Source organism: Mirounga leonina, unplaced genomic scaffold (genome assembly GCF_011800145.1).
Source record: "Mirounga leonina isolate KUSES-001 unplaced genomic scaffold, KU_Mleo_1.0 Mir_242, whole genome shotgun sequence".
Classification (NCBI taxonomy): domain Eukaryota; kingdom Metazoa; phylum Chordata; class Mammalia; order Carnivora; family Phocidae; genus Mirounga; species Mirounga leonina.
This window is the reverse complement of record NW_023270627.1, coordinates 108,392-121,318: the sequence shown is the minus strand read 5'-3', so window position 1 is coordinate 121,318 and position 12,927 is coordinate 108,392. Positions and strand designations below refer to the sequence as shown.

General features: G+C 34.7%; 1 protein-coding gene across 1 annotated transcript in view; it reads right to left on the bottom strand.

Moving 5' to 3' along the window:
• Positions 1–12,927, bottom strand: part of ABI1 (abl interactor 1) — a gene marked incomplete at its 5' end in the record, with an annotated part of 138,076 nt that overhangs the window by 16,763 nt on the left and 108,386 nt on the right. Inside the window, 5 exons of the mRNA XM_035029477.1 lie at positions 1,449–1,529; positions 2,464–2,564; positions 5,497–5,637; positions 6,901–7,001; positions 7,724–7,738. Coding sequence (XP_034885368.1) covers positions 1,449–1,529; positions 2,464–2,564; positions 5,497–5,637; positions 6,901–7,001; positions 7,724–7,738 — 439 coding nt within the window. The remainder of the gene's footprint in view (positions 1–1,448; positions 1,530–2,463; positions 2,565–5,496; positions 5,638–6,900; positions 7,002–7,723; positions 7,739–12,927) is intronic.

Below are 12,927 nucleotides of genomic sequence, written 5' to 3'. Positions count from 1 at the left end.
AAATAATTTTAGTATATGTGCTGCCGAAGCGAGCACTGAAAAAATAAAAATAAAATTAGAGAACCTCAAAAAGCTTTTGCAGAGGTGGGTTATAGCAACAGGTAATTACTATAACAGAAATTAAAACTGACACATCTTTAAAACACATGAATATACAAAATACAAATAAACATTCTGTTAGCTGTCACAGCAATGATTCTATCATAAGTCATACAGCCTCTGGAAACTTCCACCGTAGTACATGAGAATGAAAAAGGCAAACAGGTCTTAGTATTATTATGAATATAGTTCTGACCCCAAAAACTCCATAAAAGGATCTTAGCATCCCCCTGGGGACCTCTAGCCATATTCTGAGAACCAGTACTCTAGGGCAGATATCTAGAAATAGTATTAAATCTAAGGTAGAAACCTGTTCAACCTAACTAGGTAACAACAAATTACTTTTCCAAAGTAAGTGTATCAACTAATAAACTCCCACCAGCAGTGTACCTTCCTGTTACTATACACCCTCATCAACACTGGGTACTAGTAAACTACATTTCTACCTATAAGGTGGATATAAAATAGTATCTCACTGTGATTTTAACTTTCATCTTCCTGATTATTAACCAGGTTGGGGACTTTTTTTTCATGTGGATTTTCTGGCAATAATTTTTATTATTAGGGTCTTCTTTTTATTATCTCCATTTGCCCCTTTTCAATGTTTTGAAAAGATGTGGCTAGACAGCTTTATTTCACCCAAGCTGAAACTCAGCTGTCATTTGAAACATTTCATTATCCATTTCTATCTGGATTATTGCTCTTGTATATTTCTAGGCTGAATGGTTTCATCCTATCTGTGTATTTTGAATTCCTAATATGCTCAATCCAGTCACCTCCAATTTAGGGACAATTTAAATGTATCTGATTAAGAAAAAAAACAAAACTTCTTGGCATCCCAGATGCCAGAAGTACTGAGCTATATCAGAGTTTTTCATACTGTGATCCAAAGGAAAGCCTCAGGAGCACCCCACAACCACACATCATTTTCTTTTCCATCTAAATTCCTCCTGTCCCCCATCTTCACCCCAATCCTTTGACTGTATACACCAGGGAGTTCCAAATGAAGTTTCACGTAAAAAAAAATTACTAATTTTAAAATATCTTTTTGAACAATCACTGCTATAATTTTCCTTAAAAATCAAAACAAGCAACAAATATAAACCATATTAAATTGGTTACAAATTAAGCATAAAAACATTTCACATTTCAGAGACCGTGATTTTGTATTTAACTGTGTAACTTCAGAGGCCTTTCACCAGAAGAAATTAGTGTAAATTAGATTAACACTTTAACCTTTGTATTACCACCTACAACCTAACAACTATAAAAGCTAGCAGTCTAACAGAGGAGTTTATTATGAATTACGAACAATAAGTTAAATCACTCCAGTGGTTATGCAATCTCACCTATCACAGTGTTCACGGGGAGAAGTAATGGAAGAGGTGGTGCTGGTGGAGCTCCAGAAGGAGGAGGGACAGAAATGTTTTCTAATAAAATAGTTTATAATTCAGGTCAGAGGACAAGAAAGAAAACTAAACATTCTGAAACAGTAAGAAAGTACCAAGTTTTGGAAAGGAAAAAAAAAAAAAGACACCCCTATGTAAAGTATGTCCAAATGAATATGAATTCATTTTATTAGGTAAAAAGGACATTGAGTTCATACCTGCATTAACTGTAAAATACACCATTTTTATAAGCAGCTTTTTCTCCTTTTTCAACAACCTCCTTGAGAAGCTAAGAATTTTTCCTAACAGTTTGATTATTAAATATGTATTTTTTAACACTATAAAGTATTCATTTCATTTACTAAAAAAATCAAGGGATTAATTTAATGCTCTGCAATGATTTCTTAAATTTTTCTATAATCTAAAGAGTAAAACACTTCTCCAGTTTTAATCCCATTTTATATTCATAGCATTTTACTAAAATATGTATGGAATATTATACATAAATATAGTAAAGTCACAGAACAAGCTAACGCCAGAGTTGAAACAACAGCCTACAAAGCAACGTCAACTCACTGTATTAAAAAACAATAACAACAACAAAACAACTCACTGGTATATAATTCACATTAAAGACATTCATCCTTTCAAGTATCACAATACTGGTTTGCTCTTGAAATAAGAAATATCATTCCTGACTAGTGCCCAAGGCAAGTATTTCCAGAGCAAAATGGCCAAAAAACTATTTAATAATGTTATGTAATATGCTTTGTATGTAAGAAAGAAGAGCTAGCAAAATCCTAAAGTCTCTGTGAAAGTCTCCCTAAAAATGTTCTTAAATTTGTTGTTAGCATTTCTTCTAGCAACAATCACATAAATTTCCTAAGTAAATTTTATCTAATGTAACTGTTTCAGACTTTCATAATAAAGCTCATGAATTCCAGCACATATTAAAACACGTCAACACACAACACACCTGGTCCAACAGTGGGCGGTGAAGGTGTGGGCACGGCGATGGGAATGCCAATACTGCTGCTTCCACTGTTTTCTCGGCTTCCGCTCCCTCCACTGCTTCCGCTGCGAAGAAACAAGTTTGAAAAAAGCCATTCTAGACATTTATCCAAAGACAAATTCAAAGCCACTAAATACTCCTTTTATGATATGTGTGTGTGTTAAATATACAAAACAAAAAGTTTATAAAAAGTATTCAATACAATTTTAACCCTAATGCTTAACGTGGTTGCGTTTTAGGAAATCAGTATAGTCCTAACATAGCACACAGAACCATCAGAAGAGATCATCCTACTGAGAAATGAATGACCAATAAAATCTCATAGTACAATGATCCAACAAAAGTTTATTTAAAACCTACTATGAAGAGCAGTAACTAAAGCAGACATGAACCATGTTGCCATGGAGCTCACAGCTGAGAATGGGAAAATAGACGTTAAAAAATAGCATGAAGGATGCCACAAAAGAAAATGTACAAGATGTCACAGAAGTTAATAAAAACTGTAACCAGTTTTAGTCTGGAATTAGTACCAAAATCTCCATCCCATCTCAAAGAATGGTGATAAGAGGGCGCCTGGGTGGCTCAGTCGTTAAGCGTCTGCCTTCGGCTCGGGTCATGATCCCAGGGCCCTGGGATCGAGTCCCACATTGGGCTCCCTGCTGGGCAGGAAGCCTGCTTCTCGCTCTCCCACTCCCCCTGCTTGTGTTCCTGCTCTCACTGTCTCTCTCTCTCTGTCAAACAAACAAACAAACAAACAAACAAATAAATAAATAAATAAAAGAATGGTGATAAGACAGGGAAGCTTTCTGGAAAATGAGGAAGCAAACCAACAACAACAACAACAACAAAGTGAAGCTTCAGCATGCGGCATTCTAGAAGAGTCATACTGTTAAACTCTAACCAATTCCTTACTATTCTAATTCCTGTGGATTTACTGTCCCTTTAGGCATTTGACCTCACGCTATCCAGTTGTTTCAGTAACATGTGCATGTACGTGTATGCACAAGTATATATGTGCATGTGTAATCTTAGGCTCCATATTGACTTTAAAATCAACAGGCCCAGAAACTGAAGAGAGCAAAACTTGCACTGTTTAATAAATTTTTTTTTCTCCAATATGATTATTCTATAATTACATCATCATATGTTAATGAAGAAAAAGAAAAAGAGAACAAGCTGTTTATATGCCATAAATTGCTGAATGTGAAGGCCTCCCTCCTCCCTCAAGCCAGGTGGTCAATATCCTGTTTTGTGCCAGCACTGCATCATAGACATATGAAGTTTTTGTACTTACTATGCTCTTCTACAATTATTGGCTTATATGCTGTTTTTCTCACATGGGGGTTAGAAAATTACAGCCATATCTGGCCCGATCCAATTTTTACAACCTGTGAGCTAAGAATATTCTTGTCATTTTTAAATAGTTGAAAAAAATTGAAAGAGGAATAATACTTTATGATACATTAACATTATATGAAATCCAAATTTCAGTTCCATATGCAAAGTCTGACTGGAATGCAGCCATGCTCATTCATTTATGTGTTGTCCATGCTGCTTCCATGCTGCAATGACAGAGCTGAGTAATTGCAAGAGACCATATGGCCCACAAATCCTAAAATATTAACAATCTGGCCTTTTATTAAAACAGAATGAGCTTCTAGAAAATGAAACTGTATCTTATGGGCATATCCCTGTACCTAATGAAGTAACTCTTAGTAAGTGGTTGTTGTATATGATTAAACTATTAATACTTCCACTCGAGAGAAAAACCATGCTTTATTATTCAAAAATGAACACACACAAAAGAATTTGGCCCTCAAAGAACCTGTTACAGTAACTGCAGATATCAATATAATAATTTATTTACTAACAGTAGCAGTAACAACAAATTTCCATTACATAGAACCTAAGAGGCTTGACATACCCCTACTTAATTGAATCCCCCAAAATGATTTTGCTAAATTTCCCTAATATACCAACCTACAAGTCAAGGTTAAGAGAGATCCCTTGCCAAGTTACTAAGTGATAGATAAAACTGAAGAATAAAGCTATAAAGTTAAGCTAATAACAATAATAATAATAAAATAAATTAAGCTATACAATAAATTTGTTGGACTTTATAAAAGTACCCAAACATGGAGTGGCTACTTCTGGGGAAAAGAAAGTAGAGGCTGGGAAAGGGCCTAAGGGGGACCTTCGGGGTTGCTGGTAATATTTCATTTTCTGATCTGGGGATGGTTACGTGGGTATATTCAATTTGTTAAACCATCAAGTTGTATACTTAATAGACTATATGCTTTTCCGAATGTACATCATGCTCCATAATCAAGTTTTTAAAAAATTCACTGGGGAGGTAATTTCTAGAACTTTTTTTTAAACAACTTAGATATTCTAGTCTATCAACTTCTTAAATTCTTCCTCAGATTTAAGGTGTCTTTTTTCTTCCAACCTCATAAAGTTTAAATCATGTTGTATAATTTCTGATATTTCATCTTTTATCCAAAAATATTTAAGAGTGGTTGCCTTGATCTTTTTTAAATAACTGTTCTAAAAACCATTCTTAGGCCTTGATCCAAATATACATTTATACCTCCATCAAAAAGAAAACATGGGAGCCTGGGTGGCTCAGTTGGTTAAGCGACTGCCTTCAGCTCAGGTCATGATCCTGGAGTCCCGGGATCAAGTACCACATCAGGCTCCCTGCTTGGCGGGGAGCCTGCTTCTCCCTCTGACCCTCCCCCCTCTCATGTGCTCTCTGTCTCTCTCATTCTCTCTGTCTCAAATAAATAAATAAAATCTTTAAAAAAAAAAAAAAAACCTAAAGAACAGGAATTCTGGCATAAATTTATTTATAGAAACATACAATATTACCACCCCTCATCTTTTATATTCTGTATTAGCATTAGAGCAATACTTTACTCAGCAACTTTATAGGAGTTTGTGACCAATCAACCACCCCCACTTGCAGATATTCAAAGACTCAACCTGAAGGTTTACCTGTGTGTCCTTGGTCGCTGGTTTAAAGAAGCTGTCCTGCCTGGACTATGCTGACTTCCGAGCCTAGCAGGACTTGTCATGTAGTCATTAGGAACCGTTGGGGGTTTAACAGGTTCCAGGGTTTTGTAAGGAGTATTTCTTCTAAAGAAGCATAACAGAGAAAGGAATAATGAATAAGAAAGATTAAATGGTATTTTCCCCAAAATCTGTGACTGTCTCTTTGTAACCAAGTATAACACAAGTTTTTTTTTTCTTTAATTTGTAATAATAAGTTCTGTTTAAAAAAAAATCTTAATTGGGGTATATAAATTTTGTTACTATACACAAAAACTAAAGTTTGTTACTTTTTCTCATTAAAACCATAGGAAAGGGTGATTTAAAAGTTCTAACCTTATTTCTAAAAATGACTGTAATTTTTTAAATGCTCAATAATATTCAACTTTGAATTATACATTATTCCCAGCTCAGTGACCCATAAGCCACTGTCCTTGTACATTATAAAAACGAAGTATCTCCCCTGCAATTTATTCCTACCTCAGTGTAGAAATATATGAATGAGTACATTCTGATCCTATGTAATGCCATAAATTTCTCAATAAATGGTTTTAACTTTTCTATTTAATAACTTCGTATTTTTTTTTCAGGGGCTAGGGAGTTACAGAATGAAAATGGAAACTAAGATTCTGTACAAATGTTGATTATTAATCCCTGTTACTATAAAATAATCATTCCTCACCCCTCTACCAAAAACGAAAAATCTACTATTATGCCTTCCTGCGTTAAGATGAACTTTCAGAAATTTCTTACCAATATTCAATATTTTTATTGCACTGAGAACTGAGAAGGAAGAAGCCACCAACTGTTATCTTTTCTATTTCTCCAACTGGCCTACCCCCAAAGCTCAAGTACGAAGGACCCTCAGATAACCAGAAACACAGTTAAGAGTACTCCAGGTAGAGTCCCTAAGTTTCAGGTGCCAAGAAGATGTGCAGACTATGAAGCCGAACTACATAAAATACACCGCTTATTTAAAGTCCTGCAATATGAATATTGTAAACACATGTAAAAGCACCATATGGAATCCTCTGGCAATTTCATTAGAAATAAACTTAGGCTAGACTTATTTTTTTCCCCAAAAAATTAATTAAGAGATTAAAAAAATAATAATGCTTATTTACACATATACAAAAGAATCTTTCTAGTACAGACTTCTACAGAGAATATTATAAAACAAGCAGATTCACTTTGGATTCTGTTCAAAGAAATAAGAACCAAAACGAGTTTGTAAAAGGTAGTTCACATTGAGAGGGTCCCACAGCAAGGACCCATACGCTTACTTAAGTCACAGAAACATCTTTGTCTTTCGCATAGGGATTTTCTTGTAAAATGTAGTTGAATTCTTACCCCAATGTTCCCCGGCCTGACATGGGAGGGCTTGGTGGTTTCTGAGTAGGAGGATTTGTTCTCGACAGCGTGCCAGTTCTTGCAGGCTGGTTATTTCCATGCTAAAATGTGGAAAGAAAAGCCTTTATTTTTATATCAAATTGTTCTGTTGGTGTTTTGACACCATGTATTATTATTTTTTTAATATCAGAATGTGAAGTAAGGATTCCCAGACAGTTTTAATAACAGACTTTGGTACTACATTTTAAAAAGTCAAGAAACCACTTGCACTTGGCTTTTCTCCTATTATCTTGTGCTACTCATACCAATTTATGGCAAATACAGGTGTGATTATTGTATTTTCTACATTATTTTATTGTTAAACATGTTCACTGAGATCAAACTTATTTGCATTCAAATACTGGATTTCCCAAAATTTTTTAGATGTGTACATTAATAAAAACTACAGATCTCAGTGTCAACTTGCTAAAATATTCATTAAGATAAAAATCATCTTTATCTTAACAATTCAGTAACAAAGTCATATATGTCTGGAAAACCTAATTGTAAGTCAATAAAAGCAAGGCAACTATCAAAAAATGAGCAAAGCAATAAATGTTAGCAAAATTAATGTTCCTATATAAATGCAGATGTCAATATATCTTTGATATATTAACACATCCAAGCTAAATGTTGCTGATTTGAACTGAGTTTATTTAATCTACATAAATCCTATGGGAAAAAGCAGACAGACATAGGAAGAGTTTTCAAATTTTAGTGGCTCTGCAGCCTCTATCAATATAGAGGGAATACTGTGGATCAAATGATAAGTAGTATCTCTTACCTTGGCTTTTAGCCACTTTACGTTGGCAAAAAAAGGGGGGAAAAAGTAGAAATTAATTCTAAATAAATTATATCTGATAGGACACGTTTACATTTATAGTTATTCAATTCATGTTAATAAGCTTTTACCCAGCCATATTTCAAATATTTTATAAAGAAAAAAGTATCCATAAGCAGTATGGAAATAGTCACATGTATCAAATATTTTTCAAAAGAATATATTCATAAGGAAACCACCACTTAATTATGCCGATCTCATGCAAGTCCAATAATGTCTTAGGTCAGTATTTTATCCTATGAAACTAATCCAATCGAATCACAGATGATAAACATTGATTTAAACAGAAACACCTAACACATTCAATGTAAGGCTACTTTAAGACATCAGTGTACAAGGCTTTACTGAACCATCAATACCCAAGTATTCATTAGATGACTGGTAATATAGTATTTTAAAAACTGATAAACTGTAAATGTTAAAACTCAAAATCACATGTTGCTTCCAAATTCAGAAAAGGACGTAGCACCTTGGTGTTTAAAACAAAACAAAACAAAACAAAACACTATGCCCAGTAGCAGCTTAGCCAGATTCTAACTAAGGCATAAACAAACATGGTCTAGAAACCCTCTCATTTGTAACGTATGAATCTAACTCTGAGCAGGCCAACAGTAGTAAGAAGCTGTAGGTTGCTTTAGTTCTAAGTTTTCTTCTGAACCAGTTTAGCTAATATTCAAAACTGAAGATGACTGCTTTGATCCTAAAGGCTGCTTCTATGAAAGATGACTAGCCTACACCTGAAGTAATATGTACTATAAATAATATGAAATACTGTGTATAATCCTAAAGCATCACTACTCGTACTATGCCACTGAAGAAATATCTTTAGGTCATAGAGTCTAACCTTGTATATATTCTTTAACATTTGCCCTTCTAAATATGAATCTACCATTTTTCAGGTGACCATAAAGACATTAAGAAAGTCAACCAAAGGAGGAATGTACTTTGTCTTAGATATATTCTCACTTCCAGAAATTATGCCAGAATTTTGGTGTTCTTTAATATGTTCTTTAATATGGTGTTCTTTAATAAAAGAATGATATTGCTCGTTTTTATCAATGTCTGGAATCCTACCTAGCTGCTACATACCACACCTGGATTTAGAAACTGTAAACCTGAATAACATTATTATCTTTGGAAATAAGATATACTAATGTGACAGCATTACAATACACCAAATACTATCCTAGTCTAAACTTGGCCTGCTTCTCCCTCTCCCACTCCCTCTGTTTGTGTTCCCTCTCTCACTGTGTCTGTCAAATAAATAAATAAAATCTTTAAAAAAAAAAAAAATTCTAGCTGAACTCTGCTACTATGCAACGGTGTAACCTTTAACCTTACATGGAGCCCCGCCTCCTCTATCAAGCATGTATTTATGTATACAGACGTGTTTGAGTTTCAGAGTGTTAGAAGAAAATAATCTCTGTATTTTACAGCTTAAAATACTGTAATTGTTAGCGACCTACAAGATTATTCCACTTAAATATCCCCAAAACACAACCAAACTAGACTTTTATTTTCTTAAGATCTCAATTCATTTCTTTAACATTTACGTTTATGGATGAGCCACTTTACCATTTCCCTGGAATCTTAGGTTTAAAACAATAGAATTCTCTTTGATTCCTCCCTATCTTCTGGCCCTAAGTAAATCGTAAGCTTTGTATACCACAAGTGCTGAAAGTCTAAAAGGCCAGCCAATCCTTTCTTTGATATATGACTCATTAGCTTACTCCTTTGTTTAATACAAGTGAAACCTTGATAAAATACATCTTATATACATTTGGTAAAGCTTTAGTTTCTCTACTAATAAAATGTAACAAATCCTAGATCACATGGTCTTTTTGAAAAACACATACATTGAAAGTCAGTCCTTTGTAAATTATGAACCAGGCTATAAAGCTGTTAATTAAAAATAAATTTAGGGGTGCCTAGGTGGCTCAGTTAAGCTTCTGCCTTCAGCTCAGGTCATGATCCCAGGGTCCTAGGATTCAGCCCTGCATTGCGTTGGGCTCCCTGCTCAGCAGGGAGTCTGCTTCTCCCTCTCCTGATGCCCCTCCCCACCTCCCCACCCTGCTGTGCTCCCTCTCTCTCTCTCTCTCTCTCTCTCAAAAAAATAAAATCTTTAAAAAAAAAATTTAGGGGCGCCTGGGTGGCTCAGTCGTTAAGCGCCTGCCTTCAGCTCAGGTCATGATCCCAGGGTCCTGGGATCGAGCCCCGCATCAGGCTTCCTGATCGGCGGGGAAGCCTGTTTCTCCCTCTCCCACTCCCCCTGCTTGTGTTCCCTCTCTTACAGTGTCTCTGTTAAATAAATAAGTAAATAATAAAAAAAAATTTTTTTTAATTTAAATGTCTCTACTAAGTATTCAGGTCTTCTCTAGTCTGTAGCTTACTCTGAAAACTTGTGCTCTCTTATAAAGTTCATCTTCTTTACATTCTCCTTCATGTATGTATTCTGGTAGTTTCCTTACGCTAGGATTCTCTTATCCATATCTTACACTGTTTCCAAAAGTCAAACCAGACTTAAGATATTTTTTCCATAGTTTTAATTCCTACCAAACTTATGTGTAACCATTTATTTCAAAGCATAAAATGCTTTAACATAATAAATATTTAAATAGGGCGCCTGGGTGGCTCAGTTGGTTAAGCGACTGCCTTCGGCTCAGGTCATGATCCTGGAGTCCCAGGATCGAGTCCCACATCAGGCTCCCTGCTCAGCAGGGGGTCTGCTTCTCCCTCTGACCCTCTTCCCTCTTGTGCTCTCTGTCTCTTATTCTCTCTCTCAAATAAATAAATAAAATCTTTAAAATAAATAAATAAATAAATATTTAAATAATACAAATACCAAAACCCTGAAATTTACATCACAAAAGAAAATATGATGGAATATTAACTTCGGAGTATAGCAACCTTAACATGAAACTTGGTAGCTTTAAGAAGAAATATTAATATATTTGGATACAATTTTTTAATCTGTATATATTTTTTAAAATACCCAAACATCAAAGTCAAAAGCCAAACAACAGTATGAAGAATTATCTGCCAATATATAAGAAGCTCATTTCCTTAACAGAAAAAAGAACTCTTACCAATCAGTAGAAAAACAAACTTCTAAATAGAAAAGTGGTAGACAAAAGATAAGAAAATAATTCTAGAACTATAGCTAAGTATAGCTTCTCTCTTTTCCTTCTCATAATTTTGGCCCTAGCATTTGTTTATTACTATCCAAATTTCTAACCTTCACGTACCTCTAACTGTGCTCTAGAAATATTTAATTAAGCTGGCAATGATCTTTCAGAGAAATCAGAAAACAGGAGAAATAGAGTGGCAAGGAGACAACTGGGGAAAAAATAATTGTGTATATATTTGTATATCACAGAAACAAAATATGGACAAATATGTCACATATCAGCTTAAGATATATCGTTCTCATAGACCATCCACCCTCCTACTAGTCAAAAATATATTTAAAAATAACCTGTACATACATGTGAAATAAACTCAGTATCTTAATACAAAAAATAAAAATAAATAAAAAATAACCTGTACAATATAAATGTACTTAGTGCCACAGAGCTGTACACTTAAAATGTTAAATGGTAAATTTTATGTATATTCTGCCACAATAAAAAAAAGTTAAAAGAAAGAAAAAAACCCATGTCAATATCCCTATTACATAAACCAGATTGCCAAAATTCACATCTGCATACTTTCAATATATTATGCAGCATTTACACTTCCCATTTATACATATATGATGAAACAGTTTCATTTTCTCACCCAAAATTTCCTTGCAAAATTTGCTTTCATCTTCTACTCTGCTAAGTACTATGTATTAAACTATTAAATATAATTATTAGCAGAGAGGGGTGCCTGGGTGGCTCAGTCGTTAAGCGTCTGCCTTCGGCTCAGGTCATGATCCCAGGGTCCTGGGATCGAGCCCCGCATCGGGCTCCCTGCTCGGCGGGAAGCCTGCTTCTCCCTCTCCCACTCCCCCTGCTTGTGTTCCCTCTCTCGCTGTGTCTCTCTCTGTCAAATAAATAAAATCTTTAAAAATAATAATAATAATTATTATTAGAGGAGGGATAATACCGGATATTCACTAAGATGGTGACAGATTTTTTTTTAATGCATGTGTATTGTTTTGAAAGAAAGAAAACTCAAGACTAGGCCAAAGGGGAAGAAGTGAGTGCGAGTGTGTGTGTGTGCGTGTGTGTGTGTGCACATGCATGCATAGGTATATGTGTATATATATCAATTTTAATCCCAAGGCAGTTAATACAAAAAGAGCTCTTCCGGACTCTCAATATTCAAATCCTGTAGCTCAATCTAGTCTAAAATATCTTAAATTAAAATTGAATTTAAGCTCTTTTACAAGCCTAGCCACATCCCCTGGGTAAAAATATAAGAAACAAACAAGTAGCCTCCTCTACATTTGCAGTGTTCCAACTTTACATCTAGCTTCCAAGCATGACAGTAAAGGGGAGATTCCAATAATGTCCAAGGAGAGTAGAATAAAAGTCAGTATTGTCAGTCAGCTATACTCCCATCTTGATCAGGAACCCCAAATAATTCAGAATGCAACAGATCTAGCAATAGCACTTGTCAAATCAGCCAGTTAGGGAAAGCTTCGAGATTCTAGCGGATTCCCAAAAATTTATTATAAAAATTCTGAAAACCAGATATAAAATCAAATAATGGTCCTCTAGAAAAGGGACTACCAAATTTAAAAGGAATTGTTCATCCTGAGCAGAAATGGCTAAGAATTCAGGTCATTCGGTATGTTTACAAAATGACCCACAAACGCCTAAGAAGTTGACAGGCTACTGATACCCTTCAAGAGCAACTAAATTAACATGGGCAACAAATAATCTCTTTCCTAAAAGCCTGCTGGAGCAGCGGAGGGGAAGGGGAGGGGGTGGTACACAAAACAAAATACAATTTTTTATTCTTAATAAGTTGCTGGAACTATAGCCACATCTACAGAGATGCACTAACACATATACATATTTTGAAATAAAAGGTTTAAAGTATTTACAAATTATTTTCTAAACCAACTCTGTAAAGCATATAATTTTTTTTATTTTTAAATATTCATTCAGTAGTAAAAGCAAGACATGGAATTCAAAATAAAATTTGTAATATTAGTC